At 45.1% G+C, this 17,483-nt stretch overlaps 1 protein-coding gene across 6 annotated transcripts in view; it reads left to right on the top strand.

Annotated features, from left to right (window-relative positions):
* Window positions 1-2,982: 2,982 nt before the first annotated feature.
* Bend7 (BEN domain containing 7) overlaps window positions 2,983-17,483 on the top strand; it is an 87,663-nt gene continuing 73,162 nt past the window's right edge. For 4 of the 6 annotated variants that reach the window (XM_052728198.1, XM_052728196.1, XM_052728195.1 and 1 more), the window contains exons 1-2: window positions 2,983-3,427; window positions 5,655-5,738. In XM_052728198.1, coding sequence (XP_052584158.1) covers window positions 3,367-3,427; window positions 5,655-5,738 — 145 coding nt within the window. In that variant the 5' untranslated portion in view covers window positions 2,983-3,366. Of the gene's footprint in view, window positions 3,428-3,617; window positions 3,637-5,654; window positions 5,739-17,483 lie in introns of those variants that run through there. The other 2 variants (XM_052728197.1, XM_052728194.1) reach the window with 2 other exon arrangements.

Below are 17,483 nucleotides of genomic sequence, written 5' to 3'. Positions count from 1 at the left end.
AAGTGCAGGGCTCTAGTGCAATAGATTCTGTGGCCTCTATTAGATTCTTTTTCCTCAAAAAGAGGGCTGGAGAACTGGCTCAGCAAGTAAGAGCACTGGTTGCTCTTGCAGAGGACCCAAGTTTGATTCCCAGCACCCACACGGAAGCTCACAGCTGCCCATGACTCTGGTTTTGGCGGATCTAAGGCCCTCTTCTGACCTCTGTGGGCACCAGGCACACACATGGTGCCCATATATACATCCAGGCAAAAAACTTATAAACATAAAATAATAAAATAAAACTAAAACTTGTTTTTAAATAAAAGGGAGACCTGTCTACCAGTTGAGAACACACAGCAAAAGAGGCAGCAATTTACAAGGAAGGAAAAGAGCCCTCCCCAGAAACACACTGTTGTTGTGGGATATTTATACACTATGTGAAGATGTATTGCTGTGATTGGTGTGATAAAAAGCTGAATGGCCAATAGCTAGGCAGGAGGTCTAGGTGGGATTTCCAGGGAGAGAGAGGAAGAGGAGGAGGAATCTATGTATGCAGGAGACGCCAGGAGATGTGGAGAGGAAACAGGAGGTGCAAGATGGAAGAGAGGTAATGTCATGTGATAGAAGGTAGATTAATAGAAATGGGTTAATTTAAGTTATAAGAGCTAGTTAGGAACAAGTCTAAGCTATAGGCTGAGCTTTCATAATTAATGAGAAGTTTCTGAGTCACTATTTTGGGGCTGGTGGTCCAAAGATAGTCTGACAAGAAAGCTTGCTACATACTGTATCAGACCTTGATCTTGGACTCCTTGGAATCCTCGCAGTGATAAAGTAAATTTCTTGTTTAAGTCAGGCAGTCTGTGGTATTTTATTAAGTTAACCAAAGCAGACTATTATAGATACCTACCCACTCAAGGCAATCTCAGCTTAATATTTCTTAATACTAACTATGGCCCTATAAATTTGTTAGATAAAGCCACAGTGGTTTGTACCAAGTAGAAAATAAATAAAATTTGTTGATTTTCTCTAAAATTTAATATGACAGGCTGTTTCATATCCTTTACACATCAACCATCTTCAGAGAGTTTGGTCAAAAGGGACAATAGTTACCACTGTTTTTAGATATTCCCTTAAAAATATTGCCTTAACTTAATGAAGAATATTCCCTTCAGCAGGTAGAATTCACATTTCCACTTGTACTTAAAGTTGATAATTTGTTAATATCCTCCTTAGGGATTTGTTTCCTGGGATGACACCTTCAGTGATTTCATCATATTTCAAGTATAATAAAATCTTATTTTATGCTCCAAGGCATGAACAATACTCAGCATTACTCAATCAGCATAGTAGTCAGCCTTGTGGCTATTGGGATAAAATTTGACAAGGGAACACACACACACACACACACACACACACACACACACACACACACACAATACTGGGTCCCAGATGAGGTGTAGAATGTTTTCTTACTTTAAAAACATCCCGGACATCTTCAGGTTTTTAAAATCCTGGTTTTAAAGGGAGGTGGTGGGGGAAGAACCAAGTGGTATAATTGCTTAAATCGTTATCATATTAATCCCTTTACCACCTCTTAGAATTCTAAAGATAACTAAGAACTTCACCAAACACAATTTCATTTCTCCCATACACTTTTCTGGGAAAAGGACTCAGCCTCTATATAATTTCAAAAGAAGTAGGAAAGAAGGGGGAAAAAAAAACATCTCTTAGATTTGTTTTATTGAGCTGAACGAAAGCTCTAGGTCGCGACCCCAGGACAGCAGGTGTAACCAACTTTGCCATCCTATGTCTATCTTGTCTCCAGTTGGTTTGCTGATCCTTGTTCCTTGGTTTTATTCCCAGGTATGTGTGCACTGGTTGCTTCCAACATTCCCCTCCCTTGGTAGTCCTGCTCTTAATGTCACTGTTACATCAGAGTGGCTTTTGAATGGCTGTCTCATTTGAGAGCCGCTCACCTCATTCATTAAGACACCCCCCACCACCACCACCACTTTTCCTCTCTACTCTTTAGAGCAACCTGACCTTACCGATGCTGGAGCAGCAGCCCTTCCCTTTATTCCCTTTGTACTTTGGTCTAGAAACCGTAGGTTTGGAGGCAGTACTTTTCAGCGTGTCAGATCATGTTCCCGTACGACCATTCCCAGATGGTATAAAAATCTTTTCCATTCCCGCTTAAAACACGTTGTAAGAAATGGCGCCTACGGTGAGTGCACTCTTAGCTCCTCAAGGAAGAATATTACATAAAACTACCAACGGCCATCTGTGGATGTCAATTATTTTGGCATTTCTGCGTCCAGTGGCAGAGTCCCCTGCACCTGCTATGACCACTGTTTCCCTAAGAGCCTGTACCCCTTGTGTTCCTCGCCCCTTGTACTCCCCTCCCCCAAGCCCCATTCCAAGCAGACCCCTAGCATGCAACTTCCCCCTACAGCCCCCAGGATGGGGGTAAAGAATCGAACTTCACTCTTTTCCCATAGTCTTCTCAGCAGCACATTCTCAGATCTCTTCCCGTTTGCTTGCAGAACACGGATGGGTAAGTTCTTCACCCCCTACTAAAAGTTGCCTAAAATCGGTGTCTGGCCCTGGCACCGCCCGGCTCTCAAGACAGAGCGAAGGCTGGCCACCGAGGAGCCGCGATCCCTGGCTTATTTCTAAAGGCAAGCTCGCCTCCCGGAGCGGCGGAGGGAGGCCCCGCAGAGCGCCGCGTCCGCCCGGGGGCAGCTCCGTGGGCCCGGGCCGCCACGGACGCTGAGCCGCGGCCTCCGTGCCTCGTTGGGGCGCGGTGCGGCCGAGGCCAGCGGCGGCGGCGGCCCCCGGGGGATGGCGGCGGCCCGGCTCCGCCAGCAGGTGGCCCCGGGGTCCCGGCGGCGCCGCCCCCTCCGCCGGCGCGGCCCCTCCTCCCGCGGGGGCGGTCAGCGCCCCGGCCGCCGCTCCGCACCCGCCGCCGCCGCCGCCGCCGCCGCCCTCCCTCGGCTCGCCGCGTCCCCCGGGCCGCGTCCGCAGGCTGAGCCCAGGCGGGCCGCGGCGAGCACCCCGCAGCTCCGCGCCCCCGCCCGGCCCCGCTCCCCGCGGAAAGTTGGGCTGCGGCGGGCGGCGTTCGGGAAAGAGCGAGGCGGCATGAGGGGGCACCGAGGGGGCGCCTAAGACACCGGGAAGGCGGCGCCGCGCGAGGGGACAACTTCGCCCGGGAGCCCGCGCCCGCAGCCCCCGGCCGGGGCTCGCGGTGGTTCCTCCCGTCCCTCGCTCGGCCTCCCCCTCCCCGCCGATCGAGACGCGGACCTTGGTCCCGGCGGCTCCGCGGCGGTGACACGAGCCCGCCTCAGCCGCCGCCTCGGTCTCCTGCCGCGCCGCCACCTTGCCCGCACCATGGAGTTCTCCGAGAGGAAAAGAAGCAGGAAATCCCAGAGCTTCAAACTGGTGAGCCGAGGTAAGCGGCCGGCCCGGGGACAGCGGCGGGAAGCCGGCGCCGCGCTCCGCGCACTCGGCCCCGCGCGCCCCGGCCGCCCGCGGGCTCCACGCCGGGGGCGCGCCCGCCACGACCCCCTCGTCCCCGCCCGAAGCCGGGGCCCCGCGGGCCGCACACGCCCCGCCGCGGGCAAAGTTGTGCCTGAGGGGACCCACGGGGTGCTATTGAAGGTAAACAAGTCGGAGGGCACGTCAGGAAATTAGCAAACAATGACACCGGGGAGCCGAGCCCGCTCGGGGGTGCCGCCGCCGCCGCGGCCGCCGCTGGGCTGGGGTGGCTGAGGGTTTGCCTGGCCGGCAGGCCGAGCAATATACTGGGATTTGTTTTTGTTTTCGTTTTTTTTTCTCCCCACCGCGCAAAGAGAAGGGGGTGGGGGGAAGATGATCATTGTTCTTTTTAAGAAGAATCAGCTCATTAGGGATCCAAGCTCAAAACAGAAATTGTTGACATGCAGCATCTTTTCTAGTTGAGTGATTTGGGTGGAAAGGTGTCTTAAGACTAGCTTGCATACCAGTCAGACAAGTGTCATTACAAGAAAGAAAGAAAAAAACCAACTAGGTCCTGCTGACTAACAGGTGTACAGCACACTCTTTATGCCTTTATTTTGTCCGGGGAGGAGAAAGTTGAATAGTGTCTCCTCTGGGTTCTGTTACTTGTTCAAAGCTATCTTCCTGATTGGAGTCTTTTAAAAAATGATGACAACTCAAGATAAGGAATACACCTGTCAAAATGTCGTGTGTCACCTTAATAAATGAGAGGGGTGACCCCCCCTTCCTGTAGTAATGGCACAAGTCCTAATACTTGTTTCCCTCTTTAAATATCTTTGAATCAACTTGAGGTCAAAGCCAAATCACAGAACCTGTCTACTTTCCCTGAGTGATTTTTATCTAGCGTTGGCATCAGAGTAGAGAGCCACGTGATTGTTCCAAGGACCTGCAGAAGTCACGTGTAAACAGATGGACATTGGAGGGTGATTTCAAGCCATCAAGTTTTTCAAACTCAGCTAAGCTGAAATGAGGATTCTAGAAAGCCCACTTTTGGTTAGTCTGGAAATGGTTTAATTATAGACATTTTGAGGATCTGCTCATCTGTGTTTCCCCTAATTTAGTTTTGTACTGTTTAATGATAGAGGCCTGAAATAGTGTATGTATTCAAAATATTTGGCTACTCTTTCTTGGTACACCCCACCCCACCAACAAGGATGTTGATTACTCGGTTTTTGTACTTAGTAAATCTGTCCATGTGTGATAGCCCAGTTGATACAATGTGCTCCATTCAGGAATCAGGCTGCTTTCTTATTTATGACCTCAGAGGACTTACTCTATCTTAAAAGAGAGGGTAGTTTTGTTGTGTTGTCCTGTGACATCTAAGGCAAACAAACAAACCCACCCAAAGCTTGGATAGTTGAGGAAAAGAGACCTCCGTTTTCATACCCGAGTGATCCCGCTTTGTAAAGAACTACATTACCAAAGTGCTGTAGCTTCCACAGGAGATTCTAAGATGTTGTATTGGAAAATTTGATTGACATAGCAAGTTCTTCCTTTGCTTTTTTTCTTTTTTTATGATGAGCCTGATTCTGTTGTGCAGTGTTCAATTTTTTTTTTGCAAGATAAACTATGGCATGTTCAATAAAGTGCAGTAGTTGAATGCAAAAGACTCACTTATGTGAAAAGTAAAAAATCTTGCTTCTTTTCAAAGTGTACCTTTTTTGAAATAAAGCATCAGTATCTTTTTTTTTTTTTTAATGTGCTTTTAAGCCGAGATTTTCGTAGTAAACTGAGTAAAGAGGAAGTTCTGAAGCATGCTACCATTGATATGTTCACAAAAATGGGTTGTGGAAATGAATTTGGAAAACTCCCCAGGCCTACAATTTGGCAAGACTTTTCTTTTTCGTACAAATATATTTGCTGTCTCAAAGAAACGAAACCTGATCATTGGTATCTGAGGGCAAAATTTCCTGTGAAAACTGTAACCAAGTGTAGCTGTTTTGTAAAGTCAAGGTAATATTTCAAGTTTGTGTGCTTTGCAGTGAGCCAAGTTTGAGTGGTTACTGTTGACTATAATTTCTGCGAGAGTTCTTGAAAATGTACCTATAAATTATACATATAGAGAACGGGAGTCTTTAATTGCTTATTCCTACTTCTTGAAGTCATTAAAATTCTAATTTTCAGTTATTTTCTCGTGCCAGATTATCACCATGAGGTGTATAAGATCTCAGAATTCAACAACGATGTTAATGGGGAGACCAAAGAGACACAACCCATTTTTTTAGGTAGGTTCCTATGTCAATTAATTTTTTAGCAAAACAGCATGGCGTGGCCATTTGCAATTTCAGGGGCAGGGTAGGAGGGAGAGATTGTGCAAGAACGGGAAATGTCTGCCATTGCTTAATGTATGACATTCTTTTCAAGACCTTTTATTTTACAGATTGCCAATATATCCCTTATTAACATTGCTAAAAGTTGTAATTTCAGACATAAATGTTTATTAGTGTCTACACACAGTGCTAATTATCACTCAGTCACGGAGCCAGATGCTGACTGCGCAGTTTTGTAGCTCGGTGCTCACCCCATTTACATTGCATATTCGCTGGCATGCTTCACTGGCAATAGTTTGTGTAATTGGGGTATTACATCTTTGACATCTGGATAACAGAAATTCAATTTCCAGGAAGCTGCTATTTGTTTGGTTTTGCTTCTGCCTTGGGTGGGATAGAGGATTAATGTGCTGTCTTATTATAATGTCCCTTCACCTCTATGGCCTGGTTGCTAATCCTGCCATGACAAAATTAAATTAAATCTATAGTCAGAAAGCGTAAGGAGGATAAAAGTGCGATTGTCCGCCTAACCACCTCCTGATAGTGCCAGGTACTACTGAACAGCTTTTTTGTTTCCTGGCTGTGTCCTTCTCACTAACATTTGTGGTCAGACAAGAGAGCTGCCACCATCCTTCCTGGTTTACCTACCTCAGGGTCAGACAGCAAATGCAGCCTCCTCTAACCCTTCTGACAAGTGGTGTTCCCTGTACCCAAAAGGGTAGCCTGTTTGCCAGGTGTAGCATGAGCGTAAAGCACATACATGAAGAATCTTACATATACAGTTGTTATCTGCAGCCTTTGAGCCAAAAATCAAACTGTCTAGGTTATTTCCTCTAAAAGTGCTTAACAAGGCAAAGTGCAGGTAAATGATGACATTTAGCTTCAACTGTGCCCATCCTGGACTCTGTACAACCCCAGGTGGTAGAATGAGGGCCAGGTACTGCCTAACCGAGAAGCAGAATATGTGAGAAAGTCAGGTAAGAGGGCTTGAGAGCAAGGGCCGGAACCAATGACCGGGGATGGGGATGCCTGTGGCTGGATTGCTGCTGAGACCCACATTGGTGGGTTTTTCAGATGAAAACCTTTTCACAGCTCAAGAGTGTAGTGTGCATCCTCTCTGTTTTGGTCTAAGGAAGAGAAAGGGAGCAAAGGGTACAGAGGACCAGGCAGAAGTCACACTCACAAAGGGGAAAGCGGGAAACGTGAGCAGTTCGTACCAGAAGGGTCATCCCAGGCCCTCAGCTCTTTCTGGTCAGGCAGAGACTATTCCCGAGACCAGCACCAATCACTCCCAGCACCAACTGACTGTTGGGAGCACTGACCACATTTCGGACTCTTCAGAGCTCTAACCTGGGTCAGAGGAGTTCCTTAAGGACCACTTGATTTAGCCATTTGAGAAAATGAATTTGCCTTCTGGTAGAAATTTTACATTTCTCATGTAAGTGGAACATCATGTTCTGGATTCAGTTCTTGTGCAGCAAAGGTCTCTTTGAAACTCCTTCCTATTAGTTGCTTGAAAAATAGTGGTGATGTTAGATAGTAATGAATTGTGAGGCTGAAAGAAAGGATGGAGAATAGCAGGGTGCTGGTACTTGGAATTCAGTAAAATGCAAGCTCTTGGACAGGGCAAATCTTCTTTCTTCCTTATCTGAATTGAAGATAAAAGAATATCATTAAAAAACCAGGTGTGGAGTTCATCTTGAAAGTGGTTTGTAGAAGGCTTTTGACAACAACGGCTCAGAGATTGAGTAAGTACCCATTGTGGTTCTCAAAGACCCTCCAGGTCAATTAAAAAGAAGTGCAGATGATTTGGAAGCATGATTTCAGAGGAAGAAATAGCTCCAGATAATATCTGAAATTAGGAGTTGTGTTGTTGACTATGTTACAGTTTATGTTACTCTTCTTAAAACATAGATTTATATCAGGCTTATTTCATTTGTAGAAGCCTATTCGTAGGGTGTGGATCTAGGAGAGTATGATACTTAAATACTTGAGAACTGTACACCTGTAAAAAAAAGTACTAGCATACAGTACCATGATTTACATCGGACTTTCTGTATTCAGACATGTGTGTTCTCTGTAATGCTCTGCATCTATAAAATTCAAATACGTGTCTCAGGGGAATAGAGCCCCTAGTTTGGCAGAACTTCCCACATCAAATCTATTTCTTTGGAATATTTTTAGGCAGCTAGCTAGTGTAACATATCATCGTGGTAAAGTAGCGCCCAAGAATGATGGCTTGTATAAGTGCTTTGGGAATTACTCACATGTTTTTGATTTGATTAAGGGTTATAAGAGGCAACTTTACCCTGTGGACTTTGACTTTCTCAAGCTAGCTCTATGAAACTACAGTGAAGATTTGAGCACTGTTTGAAGGGGAACTCAAGTGTTTCTTGTGGGGGAAATACTGTGGGCCGAGCCCCTTTCTGGAATGTGAATGGGATCAGAAATGAATAGGACAGGGACCCTTCTCTGCGGACTAAAGTCCCTTGAGGGATGTGGGGATAAGACAGTTCTGGAAGCAATGAGGTGCAGTATGCAGCAATCACACCGTGGAGGTTTGAGAGCAGTCTGCAAGGCTCTTTGTATGAATGGTCTCGTTTACTCCTCACAGCACATCTGTAACAGCACATCTGTAACAGCGTCATCATCCTCATTTTTGATAGGACTTAGGGCAAATTCTGCCTGAGCTTTAAACACTGTACTGTGTGTCTCTCTCTTCCTGAACGGTGATTAAATGACAGTTGAAAGGAACAGGGAAAGGAACAAGAGCTAGTTGGAAGGGTGGGGTGGGGAGCTAGACCTTGAACTACAGAGATTTGCATAGGCAGAAGATTCCTGGTGAGAAGGGTGGTACTGGCCAACACAGTGATAAGCGGCTAGGTATCTTTACAGTTAGACCTTAAGTGAGTGTTGTACTTTAGTTTGGAGAGTAGATTCCCCTGTTTTCTGAGAATAATCAGGGGAGTTGTTATTATCCCATAATAACGAGAACTAAAGCTCAGAGTGAAAGAATGTACCTGTTGTAGAATATTGTCTTAAGGGGGGTTACTTTTGTTTATGTTGCATTTGTTTAACTCAGTGAAGCCATGTCACTTTGCCTGTCTAAAACACCTGATGGTCTAATAAAGAGCTGAATAGCCAAGAGCTAGGCAGGAGGAAGGATAGACGGGGCTGGCAGGCAGAGAGAATATATAGAAGGAGAAATCAAGAAAGGAGGATCCAGAGAAGGAGGAAGACATCAGGGGCTAGCCACAGAGTTAAGAGTAAGATTTACAGAAGTATGAGAACAAGAAAAGCCCAGAGGCAAAAGATAGATAGGATAATTTAAGTTCAGGAAAGCTGGTTAGCAACAAGCCAAGCTAAGGCCAGACATTCATAATTAATAATAAGCCTCCATGTGTGTTTACTTGGGAGCTGGGTGGTGGGTCCCCAAAAAGAGCAAAAACAGACAACATGTACCACTAGTGACAGAACCTAAGGTCCCCTCTACCAAGCCAAGTCAAGGATTATTGAGGCTTTAACAGTAAGAAGATACTTTTTAATGAGACATTTACTTTGTAACGGTGATATAACTGAAGTCTCTTTTTATACTTTAGATTTCAATTCAGATTTATTTTTGTGGTGTATAAATCTGAGGCATATTTCTTCTTCAGGTGTTCAAGTCTCATTAATTTGTTCATTTAGTAAATATTTCTGGAGCTCCATTTGCATTTGTACCAACCCCCGTTTGTATTGTTTTGGTTTTTTCTATGTTTCATTCAGTAACACAGGTTTCAGCAGAAGAAGTACATGGTTTGTTAGTAATGCCGTTTGATTGGGGCTCCAGATCTCTGAATTTGTAATCTCTTTCTTGATGAGAACCACCCCTACCACCACAGGCTCCAGAATCTCCCTCGGGAGAACACGCTGAGACTTCCGTACACCTCTTCAAGCCAGGAACTTAGTCCCTGACCACAGTGCAGTGCTCCTCCCTGGACCGCCGCTCTCCCTGGGGACGAGATAGCCTGGGTCCCCCTCAGTTCGTGGGTGGCCTCGAAAAGTACTGCCTGGGGCCATCCCCAAAGGAGAGAACTCTTGATGTTTCATCATATAGCAGGGCAAGGATTGGATGTAACCTCGGGAGCAAGGGAACCAGGAAAATGGAAAAAGGCAGACCCCTTAAATACCAGCATTGGGGATCTAAAATGATTGACTTACTCTTCTTAGCAGAAGTTTAACCACACCCAGTTACAGTCTCTGTACCCGCCCCTTTTCATATCTGCTCCTCTTCCTGGATGGTGCAGTGAGGGGGCATCTCTGTGTGCTAGGAATATGGCAGTTGTAGGTACCACTTACCAAAAGCCAGGTGCAATATAATGCTAAGAACTTTGTATGTTATTCCATTCATTGTCCTAATAAAAGTACTGTCATTCTATTCTGTCAGAGAATCTGAATGTTTATAGAGTTGCTCAGTGAGAGAACTAGGATGTAAAGCAGTGTCTCCCCCAGATCCTGCCCTTGACCACATGGTGTGCTTTTTCAGATGCACTCCCCTGCAGGGCCCCCAGCATGCACTGCTGTGAAAGGAAAGCAGAGCTGCCCCAAGAAGGGTGAAGGAGACTCAGAGCACCTCACATGCCCCCTATGGTCCCCTGAATCTCTAGGTTGTTGGAGTACTGCAGTCATCATTCAGTAAACCTTGAGCTCCATGTTTTCTAATGGCAATCAGCACCAAAATGTGATTGCTCTAGGCTCCCCCAGAGGCTTCAGAAACACTGGCAACCTGCTTCATTGCCGGCAAGTCTCCTGTGTATATTAGATACATTGTAGCTTTGGGTGCAGACTTGGTCATTCCTAAACTGCTACTGGCTACCTGGAGTAGGAGGGCATTTGTAGTTAGTCTTATCTCACGTCCTTCATTAATCACATAATTACTACCACTACTGGACTGGGAAATAGACTTGGTCCTCGCCTATTTTACAAATGAGAGACTTAACTCATAGATAAAAGTGACTTGCATAAAGTCATACAGTGGTTAGCAGTTGACCATACTTAAAATCAGGTCTCTAGACAGCCGCTCTGAGATCTTCTTGGCATGGCAGAGCGGCCTCTCATCCTTCCCTCGCTCCCTGTTCTGCTCATGTGAGCTTCTCTAACTGAGTGACTCTTCTCTGCAGGGTCGGTAGAATCAAGTTTGTTTCTCTTAACTGAGCATTCAGCAGCCATAGTCGAATCCTGCCAGCACTTCCCTGCCTCCAAGTGCCTGCTCCCCAGAAAGTGGGACTTGTGCAGATGAAGAGGGGCACCCCAGGTAGGAGGTCGTGATAGCTCAGAGCTGGAGAAGCTCAGGAGCCACTGAGGAAGAGGGGGGTGTTCATGGTCTCCTGTGTGTACTTCCACACGTTCCTAGTTCAGCTCGCACTGGTTCTGAGAAGACATGTCCATTTGTAGATGAAGAAGTGGGTCTGTAGCAGTGTTTACTCGCCCTGGAGCTGGTAACAAGAGCAGGGTTTGAATGTGGGCTGGCCAGACTCTTTCTGCTTCTGCTTTGTGGAGAAAGTGTGCCTCCTCCTCCTCCTCCTCCTCCTCCTCCTCCTCCTCCTCCTCCTCCTCCTCCTCCTCCTCATCTTCCTGCTCATTGTCTTCCTAGCTCACCTTTCCATTCTTCTATCTTACGCTCATTGAAAACATGTTCTGTGTCAGACTGGTCTGTTCTCATACCCCCTGAAGCTCCTTACGTTCTAATGTCTGCCCTGTGGCTGCTTCTACGGTCTCCACTGTCCTATCATGCCTTGTCCCGTCTCCAGACTACTGTCGAAATGTTGGCTGTCCTGACGGTGTTTAAAGTTCGCTTCCAATGTTGCCTGCGCCACAAGCCTTTTCGGTTATAGCACAGGAGAGAAAAAGCAGACTTCGGTTCAGAAAACTTCGGTTTGATCTCAGGTTAGCAGTTAATGACACCTGGGGGTGGGGGTGGGGTGCTGAAGAGATGGCTCAGTGCTTAAGAGCACTGGCTGCTCTTGTAGAGAACCCAGCACCCACATGACACTCATGACCCTCTGTAACTCCAGTTCCAGGGGACCTGACCTCCTATTCTGGTTTCCACAGACACTGCATGCATGCGGTGCACAGATATACATGCAGGCAAAACACCCACACACATTTTAAAAATAAAATTAAAACAATTAATGACACCTGAGTAAAACTCTTGAGGAATTTTCTGTATCTCCTGTGATAAAGTAATACTGCCTGCCAAACTACTTCATCAGATTCTTCAGCATATAGAATCCTAAATAATATCTTTTCAGACTGGGAAGCACTGTGCTCGTAATTTGTATTACTCCTTTCCCCCATCTCCTCCAACGTCCAAGTGTTTTTCTTGGAATGTTTTACTACTAGAGATCAACATCAGTCCTTTCCAGTGCTCACCGTGTACTGCCTCATCTTTACCTTTGTGTCTGGCTTTATTGTGGTCTAGGTAACCGTGCAGAGCCTTCCCCAGCCCTGTTTTTAACAGTTGTCACATCGAACTGTTGGTTTATTTTCACCACCTCTCCTAATCTGTCCTGATGTAGCTTGTCCAATCCTGGAGGCAAGCGTGGCCTGGATTCCTCTTCCGATCCTCAGAAGCACTGAGAATAGTGTTGGGATTGTAATGGCTCATGCCTGGTCAGTCTCTGGATACTCATCAGTACATGGACGTATCAGATGCTCTTACATCAAACCGAAGAAGAGTCATCTTAAAATGCACTACTCCATTGCAACTTCTGCAAGAGCTGGTGAACTCAACTTTAGTGTCTCACAGAACTTCTCTGCAGAGGTCCTTGTAATCCACCATGCTGTCTTAGTCATTGTTCTGTTGCGGTGATGGAATACCATGACCAAGGCAATTTATAAAAGAAAGTATTTAACTGGGAAGTGGTGGTGCAGGCCTTTAATCCCCACACTTGGGAGGCAGAGGCAGGCGGATCTCTAAATTCAAGGCCAGCCTGGTCTACATAGTGAGTTCCAGGACAGTCAGGGCTACATGGAGAAACCCTGTCTCTAAAACAAACAAACAAACAAACAAAATATTTAATTGGGGGCTTGCTTACAGTTTCATAGGGTTTGTCCGTGATCATGGCAATGGGAAGTGTAGTGGCCGTAGGCATGGTCCTGGAGCAGTAACTGAGAGCTTACATCCTGACCCTCAGTCAGGAGACAGAGAGGGAGTGAGACTGTGCCTGGCTTGAAACTTCCAAAGTGACACACCTCCTCCAACAAGACCAAACCTCTTAATCGTTCCTAAACAAAACAGTCCACCAATTGGGCACCAAACATTCAAACGTATGAGCCTATGGGGGGACATTATCATTCAAACCACCACACATGTTAAAGCTAAAATTTGGGTTTTCTGATGTTGGTCTGTGAGATACAATTAGAAATATTTTCTTTTAAAAAAATCTAGAGAAGTTCAAAAGGAGAGAACCTTGCATGTAAAGGCCAGTAACATATTGAAAACTGAAGTTGAAGGGTCACGTGTTGTCCTTGTGTTGAACCTTGCTGTGACTTGGAACCACTTCATAGAGGCAAAGTGCCCTAGATGAGACTTGCCCATTAAAACCCGGGGCTTACTGTGTCTAGTTCTCAGAGTCCACACAAAGCACGTTTTTAACTTAAAAGAAAATAAAGCCATACAGTATACAATTCTAACAATAAGCCTATCAGCCATTACCTTTCTGGGGGAACAGAGGCCATGAGCATAGCTGCTCAAGTCACACTTCCCATGGGTGCCCTACAAGGGACAAATGAGGCTGACATCCTCTGCACCCACTCTTGAGGACCCACATGGGGGCAGTACTTGTCTTGGGGAAGGTTGCCTTTCTCAGAAAGACTGTGTCTTTCAACAACTGCTATCTAAATGAGAACTGTAGACGTCACATTTTACTTGTCCTGCACTGATTGTGATTCCTTTAAAAATGTCCTCAAAGGGCAGACTCTGAAACGTTGATAGCTTCTCTTTCCTACTTCCAATGACAAAATGCTTATACTTTTAAAAGAAGCACACGGACTTCCATAAGAAAAGTAAAGATTTTGGAACAATGTATTTAGCATCTCTAAGTTAAAAATAGACATAGGACATTGATACAGAAAACCTGTCATTCTTACAAGTATTGATTATTAAAGAGAAAACAACCTGGACAGGGATGTAGCAGCGGCAGCAGGGGAGGCAGCCTGGGCATGCCAGAAGCCCACACATGGAGTAGTTGATCCAGGGGACACCTTTAGTTTCCTTCCTGTATCACACACACTTTGACTTGCTCCCCTGCCTGATATTACCCCTTCGTTTAATGCTTTCTAGTTAAGGCCCACACCTTAGCGTGATATGGTCCCCAGCACAAACCATGTCTCCTTCCCATTTATTCCCGACACTGCCCTTCTCAGTCAGTCCTCAGCTGGCCCAGCCACTGTTCACTCTTATAACGGGCCTGCTTCCTCAGGCAGTAGGCCATGCACCTTCTCACCACTCACTGCCAACCATCTTCCTCTTCCCTGATTCTCTCTGTCGTTCCTGAAGCTTCCTCTAGGTAGTCAGCATGCATTCCCCTGCCTCTGCCCTGCAGCATTCCTGGGATCCCTGTTAAAGTAGAAACATAAGTAGTTTCTTCATAGACCTCTCCTGCTACATCGTAGACTAAGGGTCAGCTCTGCCCAGAACATCAACAGCTGATGGAAGAATGAAGGAAAGAAGAGTCTGATTTTAAACTTGGTTTGAAGTAAAACTGTCCCCTTTAAAACTTGTTACTCAAATCCTTGACCTCTTAAAAGTTCTTACCCTGGTGACACATTGATTAACTAACTGGAACTCTCATTTCATAAGTAAAATATGTCAACCCTAACAATGTGATGTTTAGTTTTAATAGAGTTGTTTCCTATTTCACTAGGTTAATAAGAGCCCTCCATCCCCAACCTATCCCTCTGAAACAGGATGCTGTTTGGAACCCTGTGTGTTAACCTTCTACCTCCATGGCCATAGATACTCACATCACTGTGAAGGTGCCCTCAAATATTGCAGTGCGTGTTCCTGGGCAGATCCACTGCTGGTCTCAGTCTAGAGTGACCTTTTCCACCTTCTGTCTGGTCCTCCTTTATTTATCATTCCAGGCTCAGCTTAAGTCTCTTTAAGGGCAAGACTTCTGAGTATAAATCCTTACTGTTTTCCTATTGCAATATTTGGTACAGGACAGGCTCTTAATAACCATTGTTTGTTTGTTTTTTGAGATAGGGTTTCTCTGTATAGCCCTGGCTGTCCTGGAACTTACCCTGTAGACCAGGCTGGCCTCGAACTCACAGAGATCCACCTGCCCTTGCCTCCCGAGTGCTGGGACTAAAGGTGTGTGCTACCACCACCAGCTTTAATAACCATTCTTGAGTGAATGAGTACCACGTTGAAACATGTTAACTATAGTTTTCTACCAATTGCCAGCTAGTCTGAGTGAGACAATACATTGAGCAGAGACAGTTTTCTTGCATAGGAGTGTCCCCTGGAGTGGTACAGAAGCCTTCATTCGATCCTTAACATGTTGGCAGTGTAACTGTACATAAATGTCAGTAGATCTTAGCCACATGTTAGAACAGTCAAACATGCCTCCTACATATGTGACTTACAGCATAATTCTTATCTGGCCATGGTGTGGGATAAGTTATTTGCGGGCAATTTAGCTTTGAACTGGGGAAAAAAAACCCGACAGTTGTGCAGCTCTGGGAAAGCCTGTCATTGTATAGCAGTCATAGGACATATTTACAAAGCTAGGATGCTCCAACACTGTGACCTAATCCAGTCTCGTCCACTGTTTCGTTTGTGGTTTCTTCATGGAAACCTTGTTATGTGGCACAGCACTGTCCCGTCACCATTAACCGGCTGAACACTCTTCCCTTGGTGGTATGGTTGCTGTCTTATCCTTCTCTGTCTGTCTGTCTCACAGATGAGAGACTGTGATGAACAGAGAGAGATGGAGGCCACATTCTTTTGATGGTCAGGTTACTGTGCCTCCTTTCTGTACAAAGGATAGCTTATTACATCTGTACTTGACAATGTTTTTAAAATCATTGCAAAGTTGAGACAGGTTTTCTTCCCTATTCCAGACAATCAGTATCCTTGTAAATAAGAACCCATAAAATTGTTCTCTGAGTATTAAATTTTTTTCCAAGCATGTACAAATATACTGTGTTATTTGAGTTCCAAGGGTTTTATAATGTTTTTTACTTGGAAATCAAATTTTATATCTGAAAGGTTAATGGAGAAAACTAATTATGCTATCTAGTAACCAAATGTGTGATGAGACATTTGTCTCTGTAATTAACAGCAAGGAACTTTTATAGTTTCATAAAATCGAGTGCTACATAGAGTATGCTGTGAGCATTTGTTTGGATGAGGTGTCCAAAACAGAGATGTTTATGGATGATATAAAGTTGAATTGAAATGGAATGCAGGTGTCTGTGCATCTTACAGCATTTCTCATTGTTGAAGTGGAAGCCAGAAGATTAATAACTTTACTTTGTCATGATAAAATAAGTAATGTGTTCTTGGAACAGTGGTATGGTACATAAGTTACTCAGTAATTCCAAGAATTTATTCTGTTCCAGGAATAATATTCTTAACAATTTATTTTTACAGAAAAAGTTGATGCAGCATAATACACTATGAAGTTGCATATGTGGTTAATGGAATTATATCTCAAACATGACTTTATGCCTATATATAAAATGTACAGAATCCCACAAAAATGCAAGGTTAAGATACAACTAAAAAGTACAAAGTCAGGGGAGGCAGAAGTTAAGGGTCTTCCATTAGTACTACCTCATTCTCATCGCACATATATAATTTTTTCGATTACAGCCAGACTTTAATGGGCACCTTAATATGCACTGCATGAACCATGGCCGGGGAGCTGCTGCCACAGAACGCTGGCTTTAGGATCTCTCCCCAAGTTCAGTGTTCTTCCTTTGAATGCTCCTCTGGAAGGGAGAGCTTGGTGCTGGACACAGCAGAGATGTGTGACCCCCACCTGACCCCATTCCCCCTGGTTTACTTTGGCCATTCTTTATTTGTCAACTAGAGGAAACTCTTTCTAACATCTTCCACCTTGGATGCACCAGGGAGAAGAGACAGATACCCCTTGGGAAAAGCTTCCCTAAGACAAGATGGGGCAGAGGCACCCAGTGGCCCTGTTTGCCATCCCATACTTGCTCAATAGAAAGGAGAGGTTCTTTCAAAGATGCCACAGTTGCCAGTTTACTTCTTTTTATTTAATTTATTTATTTTTATTTATTTTATGTGCATTGGTGTTTGCCACGGGTGTTGAGTCCCCTGGAACTGGAATTACAGACAGTTGTGAGCTGCCGTATGGGTGCTGGGAATTGAACCTGGGTCTTCTGGAAGAGCAGTCAGAGTGCTCTTAACCACTGAGCCGCCTCTCCAGTCCCCACCAGTTTACTTCTTCTAGATCAGTTTTTTAAAGCTTTCCTTAACTGAATCTTCCCAACATATCTGTTAATATAATTTATTTTGTATTCATTTTGTGGCAGTCTATTGAACAGCCACTAATGCCGGACTAAGAGATGTTAAACCCACTGGGTTGAGATATAGATACTTAGAGCAGATATAGATATAGTACTTAGAGCAGCAGGGACTCCAGAGTAGCCAGGAACATGGCCCTTTAGAAAGTGGCCTTTTCT

The sequence above is a fragment of the Peromyscus californicus genome, unplaced genomic scaffold, assembly GCF_007827085.1.
Source record: "Peromyscus californicus insignis strain IS unplaced genomic scaffold, ASM782708v3 Scaffold_8__1_contigs__length_139910024, whole genome shotgun sequence".
Lineage (NCBI taxonomy): Eukaryota > Metazoa > Chordata > Mammalia > Rodentia > Cricetidae > Peromyscus > Peromyscus californicus.
Note: the sequence above shows the minus strand (reverse complement) of the source record. Positions and strands in the feature narration are given on the sequence as shown.